At 43.3% G+C, this 14,014-nt stretch overlaps 2 protein-coding genes across 3 annotated transcripts in view; one reads left to right on the top strand and one right to left on the bottom strand.

Annotated features, from left to right (window-relative positions):
• Window positions 1-6,504, bottom strand: part of slc2a8 (solute carrier family 2 member 8) — a 29,146-nt gene extending 22,642 nt beyond the window's left edge. The window contains exon 1 of the mRNA XM_043720242.1: window positions 6,073-6,504. Coding sequence (XP_043576177.1) covers window positions 6,073-6,170 — 98 coding nt within the window. The 5' untranslated portion in view covers window positions 6,171-6,504. The remainder of the gene's footprint in view (window positions 1-6,072) is intronic.
• A 1,026-nt stretch (window positions 6,505-7,530) lies between these two features.
• Window positions 7,531-14,014, top strand: part of fbxw2 (F-box and WD repeat domain containing 2) — a 28,763-nt gene continuing 22,279 nt past the window's right edge. Inside the window, exon 1 of one of the 2 annotated variants that reach the window (XM_043720246.1) lies at window positions 7,531-7,826. The gene's annotated coding sequence lies outside the window, so the exon portion shown is untranslated. Of the gene's footprint in view, window positions 7,827-7,890; window positions 8,186-14,014 lie in introns of those variants that run through there. The other variant, XM_043720247.1, reaches the window with a different exon arrangement.

The raw sequence follows: 14,014 nt of genomic DNA, 5'->3' as shown, positions 1-14,014 counted from the left end.
AGGCCGCCTACTTGCGGAACGTTTCAGAGAACACCTCTGGGACACCCGGACCAACCAACCCCAACCACCCTGTAGCTGAACACGTTAACTCCCCCTCCCACTCCGCCAAGGACATGCAGGTCCTTGGCCTCCTCCATCACCAAACCATAGCAACACGACGCCTGGAGGAAGAGCGCCTCATCTTCCGCCTAGGAACTCTCCAACCACAAGGGATGAATGCAGATTTCTCCAGCTTCCTCATTTCCCCTCCCCCCACCTTATCTCAGTCCCAGGCCTCGGACTCAGCACTGCCTTCTTGACCTGCAATCTTCTTCCTGACCTCTCTGCTCCCTCCCCCTCTCTGGCCTATCACCCTCACCTCGATGACTGCCTCGATGGGGCATTCCCAACGCCCCTCCCCCAAGTCCCTCCTCCCTACTTTTTATCTTAGCCTGCTTGGCACACCCTCCTCATTCTTGAAGAAGGGCTTATGCCCGGAACGTCGATTCTCCTGCTCCTTGGATGCTGCCTGACCTGCTGTGCTTTTCCAGCAACACATTTTTCAGTTTAAGATTAAAACAAGATTAGAATATCTTCTTTCAATGTATATCTGTCTCTTCAAAATTAAAATCCATTGAATGAGCATTTGTTATTCATTAACCCAATTTAAAGAAAGTTGCTTACTAGTTTGAAAAGTGCTAGTTTTGAAAAGTGGTAGGAATTTGTACCAATACAGCTATAACTTCTAAACTGCTGAACAATCTAGGGAAATGGCAGTAGGCTGCAACTGGTTAAACTTTTAGTAAATAATAGTTGAGTTCAGTTTTAAAAAGCACAACAGATGTTCTTGTCAAAATCGTGGATTGGTTAGAAAACTAATTCAATCAATTGGAAAGCAATTCTCAGCATCTTAGCTCTCTCAGATTTATAGAATTCCTACATTGTGGAAGCAGGCCATTGAGCCCATCAAGCCCTCACCAACCCTCCAAAGAACATCCCACCTTCCTACCCTATTTATGTAACCCTGAATTTCCCATGGCTAATACACTTAACCTACACATCCCTGGATACTATGGACAACTTAGCATAGTCAGTCCACCTAATCTGCACATCTATGTAGGAAGTAACTAGAGCACCCAGAGGAAACCCATGCAGACACTGGGAGAATATGCAAACTTCACACAGATGCCCAAGGGTAGAATCTATTCAGGTCCCTGGCACTGTGAGCCACCATGCTACGCTAAATGAACTGTAACGTAGGAGACATTCACCTTCTGAATGAACTGCATTGTGCGAGAAATTTAGAGGAAATTGGTGGTTAAAAATTCATGAAAATGTGATTGAAAGAATCACTGCAGGCTGACATAGTTTTAGCATAATATTTGGAACAGTTTCAGTATCAAGCTCAGAACTGAGCTGGAGCTGCCAGTAATCAAAGGGATAGGCCTACAAAAACACATAAGTACCTCATGGTGATTTACATTTGTACTATAATTTTAATTATAAATAAATATAAAAAATAATGAAGAGTGAAGAGATATGTTTTGAGGGTAAACTTGCAAGTAATATCAAGAACATCTTTAAATATACATTTTTTAAATGCCATAGCAAACATATTACCCCAAAAGAATTAAGTTGGAGTGATAATGATGGGAAGAAAGTAAGTGCTGCAGATCAGAGCTGAAAATGTGTTGCTGGAAAAGCGCAGCAGGTCAGGCAGCATCCAAGGAGCAGGAGAATCGACGTTTTGGGCATAAGCCCTTCTTCAGGGAAGGGCTTATGATGGGAAACCAGGAAGCAGAAAAGTTGAAATCAACATTTGCATGTCTTTACAGTATAAGACACTAATAACATTCCAACAAAATACTAAATAATCAGGAGTCAAAACAAGGACAGGAAGTAAGTACAATGAGGTGAAAAGTTCTCTGGTCCTAATGGGAAGCGCTCTAATATATTAAAAGGAAGTAGCTACAAAAGATAGAGGAAATGCTGTTGAAACAAAAATTTGAATGAATTATGTACAGATCAGAGTGTAATTTATACATCCTTAGCATCAACCCTTTACCATCCAATGGCACGTGATGGTTTCTGAGATGCTGCTCAGTGAAATAATTACAGGTTTAATGAAAATGTTGTTCTTGCTCAACAGTGACATTTTTCATATCTCTGCTAATTGGAGCAAGGGAGTGTCATTGCTTGATGAGATTAATCTGACATTTGTGCAGTTATTCAATACAATATCATAAAGCTTGTGAGCATGACCAACAGACCATTGAAACACTTCGAACTGATCCAACAATCTGGTGTAAATTAACAGAAAAGACAGGACACACATATTTATCCAATTCTCATGTGCACTTCAATAAGTTTTTTTAAAGATCTGAGTTTTTAACAATTATTGCTAAAATAATAGAGGAGAAAAGCAGGGAAGTGTTGCTACAACTGCACAATTATTGGAATGAGACCACACCTGGAGCTTTGTGTACAATTTTGATCCCCCAAGGGAGGTTGTTGTATTCTAAGCAATTCAGAGGAAGTTTAGTAGATTGAGTCCAGAAATGAGGGGTCTGTTTTATGAAAAGAGATTGAGCAGTTTAGGCTAATACTCTCTGGAGTTTAGAAGAACAAGGGGAGATCTAACTGAGGTATAAAAGATTCTAAAGTAGATGTACAGAGTGCGTAGGAGAAAGTGAGGTCTGCAGATGCTGGAAATCAGAGCTGAGAGTATGTTGCTGGAAAAGCACAGGTCAGGCAGCATCCGAGGAGCAGGAGAATCGATGTTTTGGGCCGGAGTCCTTCAGAGAGTGTGCAGCCTTACAGAGGCAATGTACAACGAGAGATCATACTTTTAGGATAAGGGCTAGCAGATTTAAAACCATTGAGAAATTACTTCTCTGAAAGGGTGGTGAATTCGTGGAATTCACCACCCTTTCAGAGAAGTAATTTCTCATTGGAATTCACCACTGCGGAGTGTTGTGGATGCTGGGAAATTGAGTAAATTTAAAGGAGATTTTTATTTAGTTGTGGGTTGAATTGTTTTGGACAGCAAGCAGCAAAATGTAGTTGAGGTCAAGAGGAGATCAGCCATGGATTGTCTCAAACGGCAGAGCAGGGTCAAGTGACTGGATTGCCTAGTCCGGCTCCTAGTTCTTACATTATGTACAGGGACCAGCCAACAGCTATGAGGCAAAACATTACTGCATTACAAAACTAGCTCTTATCAAGTGCTTACAGCTCAACTAATCTTCACTATAAAGCTAAATGCCACTGTTTTTATTTCAGATTTGCAGTAACAAAGCACTTAAGAAATCCAGTAGATCTGGTAGCACCTGTGAAAACAGTTAACATTTCAAGTTAAATATGACTTCTTCAGTACTGAAGGAATGTAGAAACATAATGGGTAATGTATTATCATAATATGTGCTGGACGGGAGGAAGAACAAAAAGGGAAAATTGAGATATGGTGGCAAGGTGGCTCAGTCGTTAGCATTTCTGCCTCACACCAGGGACCCGGGTTTGATTCCAGCCTCGGGAAATTATCTGTATGGAGTTTGCATATTCTCCCCGTGTCTGCATGGGTTTCCTCTGAGTGCTCTGGTTTCCTCTCACATCCACAAATGTGTAGATTAGGTGAATTGGCAGTGCTAAATAGTCCATAGCATCCAGGGATGTGTGGGTTAGGTGCATTAGTCAGGGGTAAATTTAGAATAATAAAGTAGGCAATTGAGTCTGGGTGGATTACTCTTTGAAGGGTCAGTGTGGACTTGTTGGGTCAAATAGCCTGTTTCCACACCAGGGACTCTATAATGTACAAAGTTTGTATTTCAATTATTTTTCCAGTATTAGAAAAACATCGCAGAATATTTCAAATAATGGAATGAGAAAAAAATAGCCATTAAAAGGATGAAGGCTGAGATGGCGAGAAGAACTTATTTTAAGTGCACTTTCAGATATTTGTACGGAGGTAAGTAAGAAGCCCTAGGAGGATGAATCTCACAGGTATGCACGGTACTTAAATTTTTCCTGGCATATTTCCCAGCAAGATTATTTTACCTTATTTGTTGTTTTAGAACATAGAACATTACAGCACAATATAGGCCCTTCGGCCCTCGATGTTGTGCCGACCTGTGGAACCAATCTATCCTACACTATTTTAAACACTGGAGTTTAATAATGTTTTTTCTTTGTTTACAGATATATCCAACTCTGAATGGTGTGTCACATGTGAAGGCTGGAGGTTAACAGTGTATTCGATCTGAGTTAGATATGCTAATTTCACAATTGTTTCCAGAAAATCACATTACTCTATGTATTTTCAGGGTAACCAGTAAACAATGCTCCCTGCATTACGCTGTCATGCAGCTTGATTTAAGACAACCATTAGATTGATAAGACATTTTCAGATTTGCAAAGGGAGGAAGAAATCAGATAACCACAGTTCTGCTAGTTTAACATTAACTGTGGGAAACGTGGTGGAATCAGTGATAGCACTTGGGCAGACATCAGAGGAACAGTCAGGATGGCTTTATGAAGGGAAGGACATGGCCTGATTTAATCTGATTGCATTTTGAGAGAAGGACACTAGCATGGCAGGTGCAAGCCTTTGGATGCTGTCCACATGAACTTCCAGAAGATATTTGATAAGTGCTATACAGCAGATAATTGGCAAAGAAGTAGAAAGCATAGAATTGAAGAAAAATTTAAGAAATGATTCTTAATTGGTTGGGAGGCAGGAGACGACATAGACATTGTTCTGACAAGGATGTGACAAGTGGTGTCTCCAGGAATCTGTTCTGGAACCTCAGCTTCTCAATTTTGAAAAGTAACATTGAGCCTTGTTTAATTTGTGTCACTTGCTTTCTTGAAAAAAAAAGAAAATCACCATGTTGTAATCCCCTTAACTGCAAAATGTGAAAGTGGACAAGGTAACACTAGCATCAGGTTTTCTTTTACAATTTCTAATTTCAGAAATTCCCATTAAGATCCCAGGCTCAGGGGATAAGGCTAAGACTTGAGGATAAAGATCACAAACGAAGCAGGGAGCAAATTGAACAAACTGTAACCTAATGTTAGGAACTGACAACCAAACGCAACTTTAGTGCAACTCTTGGTTCAGTGCTGGTATCCTTGCTTCTAAGACTGAATATTTTGCATTTGAGATTAACCCCAGACACTCCAGCAGCATGCTTCACAATGAATGTGTCAGATGTTGAAGATGGCCTGACCTGCCTTTAAGTAGCTTAAGGGACGATAGGGAAATATTTCCAAGTAGAGCGGGTCTTTCTCCTGATACCCAGTCTTTCAACTGACAGCACAAGGAAAATAAAAATTCTGCTTTTTATCTTGTTCCAGGCAATTTGATTGGTGCATAAGCCTACATCACAACTCTAAACATAATACTTGAAGTACAGGAATGCTGAGCATGCTAAATGCAAGTTCAATCTCTCTTCCAAGTACTTTTGTGCTGATCTAAGTATATGCAATTATGTGAATTTTGTTTGATCTCATATGGCAGGCCTAACAGAAAGTGACTTGTCTTTCATGCCAGTAATGACAGCTTTGAAAATCCAAAGCCACTTGTCAAACACTTGCCACGCAGAGTCTCACTGCTAATGCTTTAACCAGCAGACCAGATACACTACCAATTATGTGTCACTAAGAAGTGTTTGGGTGCAGTGTGCAAATAACACCTACAAACTATTTAAAAGTTAATTAACTAGACATCGGATTATGATATATAGTTAACCCTTTCTCACCAAAAGGAACATGCTTACAAATTAAATTTAACACATCGCCTTGCTGCGATTTCTTCTACAGGAAGAGCACCTGACAATCACAATTCACTGTTTCATCACGAAACAACGCCTGCAGAAATATTTCAGAGGGGCATACTGATATGTATAAAATGTTACGTTAATACTCATGACAGATTCGCCAAAATCTGGGAAAAGTCAGATCAAATGAAAACGTCCCGATAACAACTAACGCAGAGACACGAATGAAAATAACTCAACATGATCTGCAAGGAAAACTGTAAAACAGCAGGTACAACAATATTGCAAAAACAAAATCAGGCATGAGAGAGTCACTTACTGAAAATATTGCTGTTGTTGCTGTTGCTGTTGCTGCTGCTGCTCGGTGAACCCCACTGCAGTAGGCTCAAGGAGCGGAGTCTGCTCTTCATTGCTCATGGTCTCCTCCAGATACTGCTACCCAGACTCAGCTGGAGGAGCATGCGCTCTGAGGGGGGGGACAAGTGGGTATGACTCCCACGTGACTCACTCCCCTCCCCCCACTCCGCCATTTGTCGACGAAGTGGCTCCGTTTGTTCCTCCGCCTATGTTTACACACAACGCACCGCCGCCTCCTTTAACCAGTTACCTGCCAACTTTCCCCTATCCCACACATCTTCCTTTTAGTTTCGAGGGGCCGGCCCTCCCGTAGTTTGCCTCTTCCCCGCGGGGAAGGCGGGGCCGTCTCTCTACTTGATCCCTTCCCCCAAAGCGGGGCCCGGCGCATGCGCATCGCCTGGCGTCCGCGCGCACGCGCAGTTACTCCGATCCCTTCGGGTTGGAGCTAGGGGCGCCGCCATCATTGATACAGGCAGTTATTTTCACTTCTCGTTCAATATCAATCCCCTCAGGATGAAACAGACGTCCCTTTGGTTTGATCAGGTAGCAGGACTCCGAAAGCCTGCAGTTCCAAATAAACCTGTTGGGGAGGTACAGTGGCTAGCACTGTGGCCTCATAGCGCCAGGGATCTGGGTTCGTTCCCAGCCCTTGGGTGACTGTGTGGAGTTTGCACATTCTCTGCGTGGGTTTCCTCCCACAATCCAAAGATGTGCAGGCCAGGTGAATTGGCCATAATGTTTGGTGCATTAATCAGGTTTAAGTATAGAGAATGGGTCCAGGTGGGTTACTTTTTGGAGGGTTGGTGCGCGCGTATTGGAGAAAGTGAGGTCTGCAGATGCTGGAGATCAGAGCTGAAAATGTGTTGCTGGAGAAGCGCAGCAGGTCAGGCAGCATCCAGCATTCCTGAAGAAGGGCTTATGCCCGAAACGTTCGATTCTCCTGTTCCCTGGATGCTGCCTGACCTGCTGCGCTTCTCCAGCAACACATTTTCAGCGCGCGTATTGGGCCTGTTCCAAACTGTAGGAAATCGAATCTAATTTGGTATTGTGTGATTTTTATTTTAAAAAAATGTACACCCCAGGCACCTCCACCTCATGGCTCGGTCAGTTAAGCATCAGGAGGAGACAATGAGCAATGAAACAGGGACGTGGGACACACAATTTATTAGAAAAATTATCAAAGTGTCAACCTAGAGAGCTGTTAAGTCACTTCGAATGGTGATGCAGGTTTTGATTGATTCCTATGTAATTCTTTTGGCGTTTAACTGCCCCGAGGTTTGTCAGAGCAATAGCCGAGAAGGAGCAGCGCTCCGAAAGCCGGCGCCTCCAAATAAATCTGTCGCACTGTTTCCTCCTCGTGTGGTGTGATGTTTAAACGGGGGCGGGTCTGTGTGAGGGGGGCGGGGCGAAGGGCTGTGACGCATTATCCCCGCGACCCCGGCGCTGGCATCCGGCCGTCGCGCGCCTCCCGCCGTCATTTCCGGCCTTCTTCTCTTTTCCCCCTCCAACTTGGACTTGTCCCTTTTCTCTCACTTCGCGGCTTCGTCCGTTACCCCCCAAACCCCCATTGGAATTCCGGAGGATGCGGCTTCGGAGGTAGCACCACAAGGAGAGAGAGAGAGAGAGAGGGGTGGGGGGGAAAGCCCGTGTGACGAGTGAATGTCCCCCCGCCGCACCGGTGGCGACGGCAACTATGGTGACATTATTCAGGAGATGGTGAGTTTGTGTCTCTCCGGGGGAGGGGGGTAAGGGACCCGGCGCTGTCCACTCACTGCTTTAAAGGTGTTCCCCCCCCCGGGGGGTGTGGGCCACCTCCAGCCCCGATGGCATCACTCGAATCGGCTCCTCTCCTGCCTGGCTTCCACCTCACTTTGGTATAACACGGAGCCAGTGCGGGCCGAGCGGCCTCCTCCCCGTCATCCACCTATTTGTACAGATCCAGCGCTGCTCCCCGTGTCTCAGCCAGTGTTATCGTGACGCTGTGCTGTGGTTACTAACGGAATACGGCCCTTCATTTCAATTCAGACTTGCACCTCCTTCCTCAAATCTGCTTCGGCGGGTGTGCTGCTTTCCTGGTATGTATGGGTACATGGTGTGAAACTGCTAGTTATTTGGTACTCGTTTGACCTGTCTATTCTGACTGACGATTTTGCGCTTGGTCGTACAGTGTGCGTTTGGTGGGTGGGTGGTTGGGAGGGAAAGCGAAATCGTGAGGTTAATTGACATGTACAGACGGCAAAGTCTGAAGAGTAGAAACATGTGCAGGAAGACAAGATTCAGATCTGAGTTAGGTTGAGGCCAGACTTAGGTAAAGCATGTTGATGTTGAAATGCTGGTGTTCAGAGAGATACTGGAGGTTAGACATGATGGGAGTGTTAGGTAGGGTACAACCCACAGGATTCCAGTTGCATCAGGTGCAATTGAATTAAATTTCAAGGTGAGAGCATTCTACATGATTAAGCAGTGCATGTAATGGCAGAGATGACTCGTCTTGGTGATAGGCTGGGATAATCTGTTTGGTTTAGACTTCTGGCTGTGATCTGTCCGAGGAAGGAGCAGTGGAAGGGAGGTGTGCAAGGTTGAAGTGCTTGGCTTTAAAGCTGGTTATTTTTGAGCTGAAGCAAGTTCTGAGAGTCATTTGGCACTGTGACGATTATGAAGGACGGTTTTCTTGAAATTATGATTGAAGCAAGTTGGGTTTCACCTTAACCTGATCTTGTATGTTCTTGTGCAACTTTGTGTTGGAGTGTCTGACACAGAAAAACTGGTTCAATTCTATGCACTTGTTTTGAAGGACATGAGTTCTTTGCCTCAAAAATTTGTTATTACTTTAAAGAAAGCTTACTTCAAGTTGTCACAACACTCTTTTCTAGTAATTGTCATCTTCCTCCTATCAATGAATAAGGAGACATGCTTTCAAAGCACTTTGTTACATGATCATCAGGACAACATATAGAATGTCAAATTCCAAATGATCATAATGATTTACGCTACAGGAGTCAAAGGTACTCATTGGAATCACTCTGCTTATGCTCAAATTTGATTTTGAGATGGAATGGTTCAAATCTACAGATGCGTTCTCCACTCTGCCAATGAATTCGTGGGCAGGTGATGGCCGAATGGTATTATCGCGAGACTATGAATGTGTGTGTATAGTGCAGTCGGGTCACCTGTAGTGTGACGTGAACCCAAGGTCCACATTGAGGCCATTTTTAAGAGTACCGAACTTGGCTATCAGCCTCTACTTGGCCACTTTGCGTTGTTTATCCTGAAGTGCATTTTGGAGGATGGTCACTCAAAGGTCCAAGGCCGAATTTCCTGGGCTGCTGAAGTGCTCCCTGACTGGGAGGGAACACCCCTACCTGATGATTATTGTACAGTGTCCATTCATCCATTGTCGTAGTGTCTGTCCAGTCTTGCCAATGTACAATGCCTCAGGGCATCATTGCCTGCAGTGTATGAGATAGACAATGTTGGCCTAGTCACTTGAATACCTGCCGTGTATGTCATGGGTGCTGTCCCCATGTATAATGGTGATATCTGTATTGACACGTCTTGCGGGGTTGCTGTGACAGGATTGTTGTGGTCGATGTTGTCCTGAAGGCTGACCAGTTTGCTGTGAGCAATGATCTGTTTAAGGTTTGATGGTTAAAGGCAGGAAGAGGAGGTATAGGGAAGGTCTTGGCAAGATGCTCATACTCATCGATAATGTGTTGCAGGCTGCGAAGAAAATGGCAGAGTTTTTTGGCTCCCAGGAAGTACTGCACAATGAAGGGTACCCTGTCAGTTGCAACCAGTGTCTGTCTCCTGAGGAAGTCATTATGCTGTGGCACTTCGGAACTGGGCGGTCAAAGAGTTGAGCATTGTACCCTGTTCTTATGAGGGCATCCTTGAGCACCTTCAGGTGTCTGTCAGGTTCCTCCTCATCTGAACCGATCCTGTGTATGCATAGGGCTTGCCTGTAGGGCATGGCTGTTTTAATATGTTTAGGGTGGAAGCTAGAGAAGTGTAGCATCGTGAGGCTATCCATCGGTTTGTGATAGAGTGAGGTGCCCATCCTTGATGGAGATGCATATGTCCAAGATTGAGACAGATACTACGGTGTAGTCCATTGCAAGTTTGGTGGGATGAAACTCGTTGATATCATTGTGTAGTTGTTTGTGACTCCTCGCCATAGGTCGAGAGGAAGAAAACGTCCATATAATCTGGTATGTAGTGTTGGTTGGAGGTCCTGTGCAGAAAAGAAGTCTTGTTCGAGCCTGTGCACCAGATATATTGAAGGATATATCCGTGATTTACATATTAAAGAAATGAGAAAACCCATTCTAGATCAAAGTTTTATTGTTTCAGCTGCGTGACACTGTGATCTTTTGCTATAAATTCTGTCTCTTATGATCTTGCCTAACAACCATCTGTTGAAGGAACAGCACTTTGAAAGCTAGTGCCTCTAAATAAACGTGTTGGACTATAACCTGGTGTTGTGATTTTTAACATTTTAGCAGCAGTGTATGAATTTCAGCGTTGGTATGATATCATTTGTATGAACCATATGCCCTGATGTTTGCACAATCAAATTAAACAGCATGTTTCTTCAGTTGTTTATTATAGGCAGAGTACAGGTTGTACACTCCAAAGCACTTACAAACTCCAAAGCAGCACATCTGCTACTAGATGCAATTCTGACATTGGGCTATACTTGCTGAACAACAGAGTGCAGTCAGAGCTATAGTTAAGATGATAAGTTAAGCTAATAATTTGACTCAGATACGCTTGCTAGACAAAGTTTTCTGTATACAAAAGTAATTTATTGAAGCCTCACCCATTATTTTGAATTTGTTATGAGCTTGATTCCTCATTTCTTTCTCCGTGGCAATGCTTTGATGAACCAAAATTGACTTGTCAACCACTTAGCACTTTTTCTTTTCTCCGGAGAATAAATAGTTGTAATTGTTTGAGATTAGCTTTGTTTTTGTCTTGATGAGTACAATATAACGTTTGACAACATGCCTCTCTTCTCCTCAGTATTCAAGCTCTTAGCTACCTGTTTATTAATCTTATCGTGCCAGCCATGTCTCGAGTTGATAGCACTCTTGCCTCTGAGTCACAAGGTTCCAGGTTTGTGTCCATTGCAAGGCCTTGCTCATGAAAATCAAAGTTACTGGAGGAGGACTGCTTTATATTGACAGTGTTGTCTATCAGAGAATGTGGGGCTGGAAAAGCACAGCAAGTCAGGCAGCATCTGAGGAGCAGAAGAATTGATGTTTCGGGCATAAGCCCTTCATCAGGAATGAGGGACTGATGAAGGGCTTTTGCCCGGAATATCGATTTTCTTGCTCCTCGAATGCTGCTTGACCTGCTGTGCCTTTCCAGCCCCACACTCTCGACTCTGCATCTGCAGCCCTCGCTTTCGCCCAGTGCTGTCTATCAGGCAAGAGCTAAAACAGAGACCTTTCCTTTCCCCTCAACTATCCCAAAAATCTATTTCAGTGAGGAGTAGGCAGTTATCCTCGTGTGTTGGCCAATGTTTATGTCTTAATCAGCATTTCAAAACCGTTACCTGGTTAGTGTTCTTTGGAATCTCGCTGTGTGCAAATCAGTTTCCATATTTCCTAAGTTATCAAAGTGATTCCACTTTGAAGGAGCTTCCTTGGCTATGAAGTGAATGCGACATCCTGTGTCCATGTAATACATGATAAAAATACTAGAATTTCTTAACCACTTAATTTGTGATTAGAAACCGTGCCCCTGGATTGATGAAATGTGGGAGACTATCCCGGCAGCACTGCTGTTGAAAAATAATCCCTTTGTGTAACTTGTTGAACTGCAGACTTAATCTCTCCCTACCTCCTATGGTTGAGTTTTGTTACGTTAACATATTAGTCTGAATGTTTTCAGTTGTTACGCTATTTAGCTGTTTTCAGCTTGCTGAGTGCACAGCATATCCTGCTACGAAGGAGTGTTTGTAATCTATTTTCACTTCAAGGATGAAAATTCTGTCAATGATGACAATTCTGGGAGGGAATGTTCTTCATGCGACTGTCTAAAAGGAATTGGTTTAAGAGTTTCCAATCAATTAACCTTGAAATCAAACTTTAAATAATATTCTTCACTCAGCTATATATATTGTAAATCCTTATCTGTTACTAATTTGGTTTTGGATTAAACCCCTCAAAGTCAGGGAAGTGGCATCTTTCCTGATGTACTCTGGGTTCTTGACTGCTTCCTTTTATTTACCAGGACCTAGCCATCTTCCAGCAGTGTATGTGTCCTTCATTTTGAAAGCGCCTGAGTTCTTAGTTTTGCAACCACAGGATAATTATTTGTAAAGATACTTTCTCATAATTTGAATCGGTGAGGTCTAAATTGCTGTATAAAGCATATTGCATGCTACCAGCCAGTCCATGGACTGGAGTTTTGAATAATGCTGTGGGCCTTTGGTTGCTTTAGTTGTGACACAGTTAAAGTGACACCTGTTTTGTTTACCCTGTAGTAGGAAGTTGATCCAACCTTGTTTAAACTTTGCATAAAGCAGTGACCTTGAGACTAGATTCCCAATAGCAATATACCTAGTGAGGACACAAGATCCCCTTCCTTTCCCTCTGGAAGGAGGGAGACATTTTAGTCTTTGTCCTATGACGATGCTCTGTTCCTGCATTGCTGACATAGACACCTAGTATGTTTATGTTGTCATTCAACATGGTGGCTCAGTGGTTAGCCCTGCTGCTTCTCAGCGCCAGGGACCCGGGTTTGAATCCAGCTTTGGGTGACCGTGTCTGTGTGGGTTTCCTCCGGGTGCTCTGGTTTTCTCCCACAGTCCAAAGATGTACAGGTCAGGTGAATTGGCCATGCTAAATTGCCCATAGTGATAGGTGCATTAGTAGGGAGTAGGGGAATGGGTCTGGGTGGGTTACTCTTTGGAGGGTCGGTGTGGACTTGTTGGGCCAAATGGCCTGTTTCCGCACTGTAGGGAATCTAATCTAAACACCAGGTTAAAGTCCAACAGGTTGGTGTTTAGCCCAGATAATGTGTTGAAGCAAACCTGAGAATGTAACTTCTAAAAAAAGGTTTTGTGATATACATATGAAACTAACATGGACATTCTAACAGATGAGAGACTTAACAAACAATCAAGGTATTTTTCAATGTATAATTTTAGTTACATCACACTGTAAACTTTTGCTGTAAATTCTGTGTCTTACAATTGTGTACTCCACAACCACCTGATGAAGGAGCAGCGCTCCGAGAGCTAGTGCTTCCAATTAAACCTGTTGGACTATAACCTGGTGCTATGTGATTTTAACTTTGTACCCCCCAGTCCAACACCGGCATCTCCAAATTATGTTGTCATTGCCTTTGTTTTTGCTAATAGTTCAATATAGGAAGGCGCATGCACAGGTTGCTATGATCTAATAGTTAGGAGCACCTTCGCAATGAAATAAATTAAAGGCTACAACCATTACCATTACAAGCACACATTGGATGCAGTATAAATCAAAATGATCCAGACACTGCCCAAATCTGGAAGGAAAACATCTGAGTGCATTGTGAGAAACCTACATAATAGGCCTCCTAATAGTCCTAGAATCATTGAAGAAAGGATAGGGAAGGTGATTCAGGAGATGAGTGACAGTAATAGGGTGGTTGTTATGGGGGACTTTAACTTTCCTGATATTGATTGGGAAAGCTATAGCTCAAGTTCGTTAGATGGGTCAGTGTTTGTTCAATGTGTGCAGGAGAGTTTCCTGACACAATATGTAGACAGGCCAACAAGAGGTGAGGCCATACTGGATTTGGTTCTGGGTAACGAACCAGGCCAGGTGTTAGAATTAAAGGTAGGTGAGCACTTTGGGGATAGTGACCATAATTCGGTGAGTTTTACTCTCGTGATGGAGAGGGATAAGAGT

Source organism: Chiloscyllium plagiosum, chromosome 30, assembly GCF_004010195.1.
Source record: "Chiloscyllium plagiosum isolate BGI_BamShark_2017 chromosome 30, ASM401019v2, whole genome shotgun sequence".
NCBI lineage: Eukaryota > Metazoa > Chordata > Chondrichthyes > Orectolobiformes > Hemiscylliidae > Chiloscyllium > Chiloscyllium plagiosum.
Note: the sequence above shows the minus strand (reverse complement) of the source record. Positions and strands in the feature narration are given on the sequence as shown.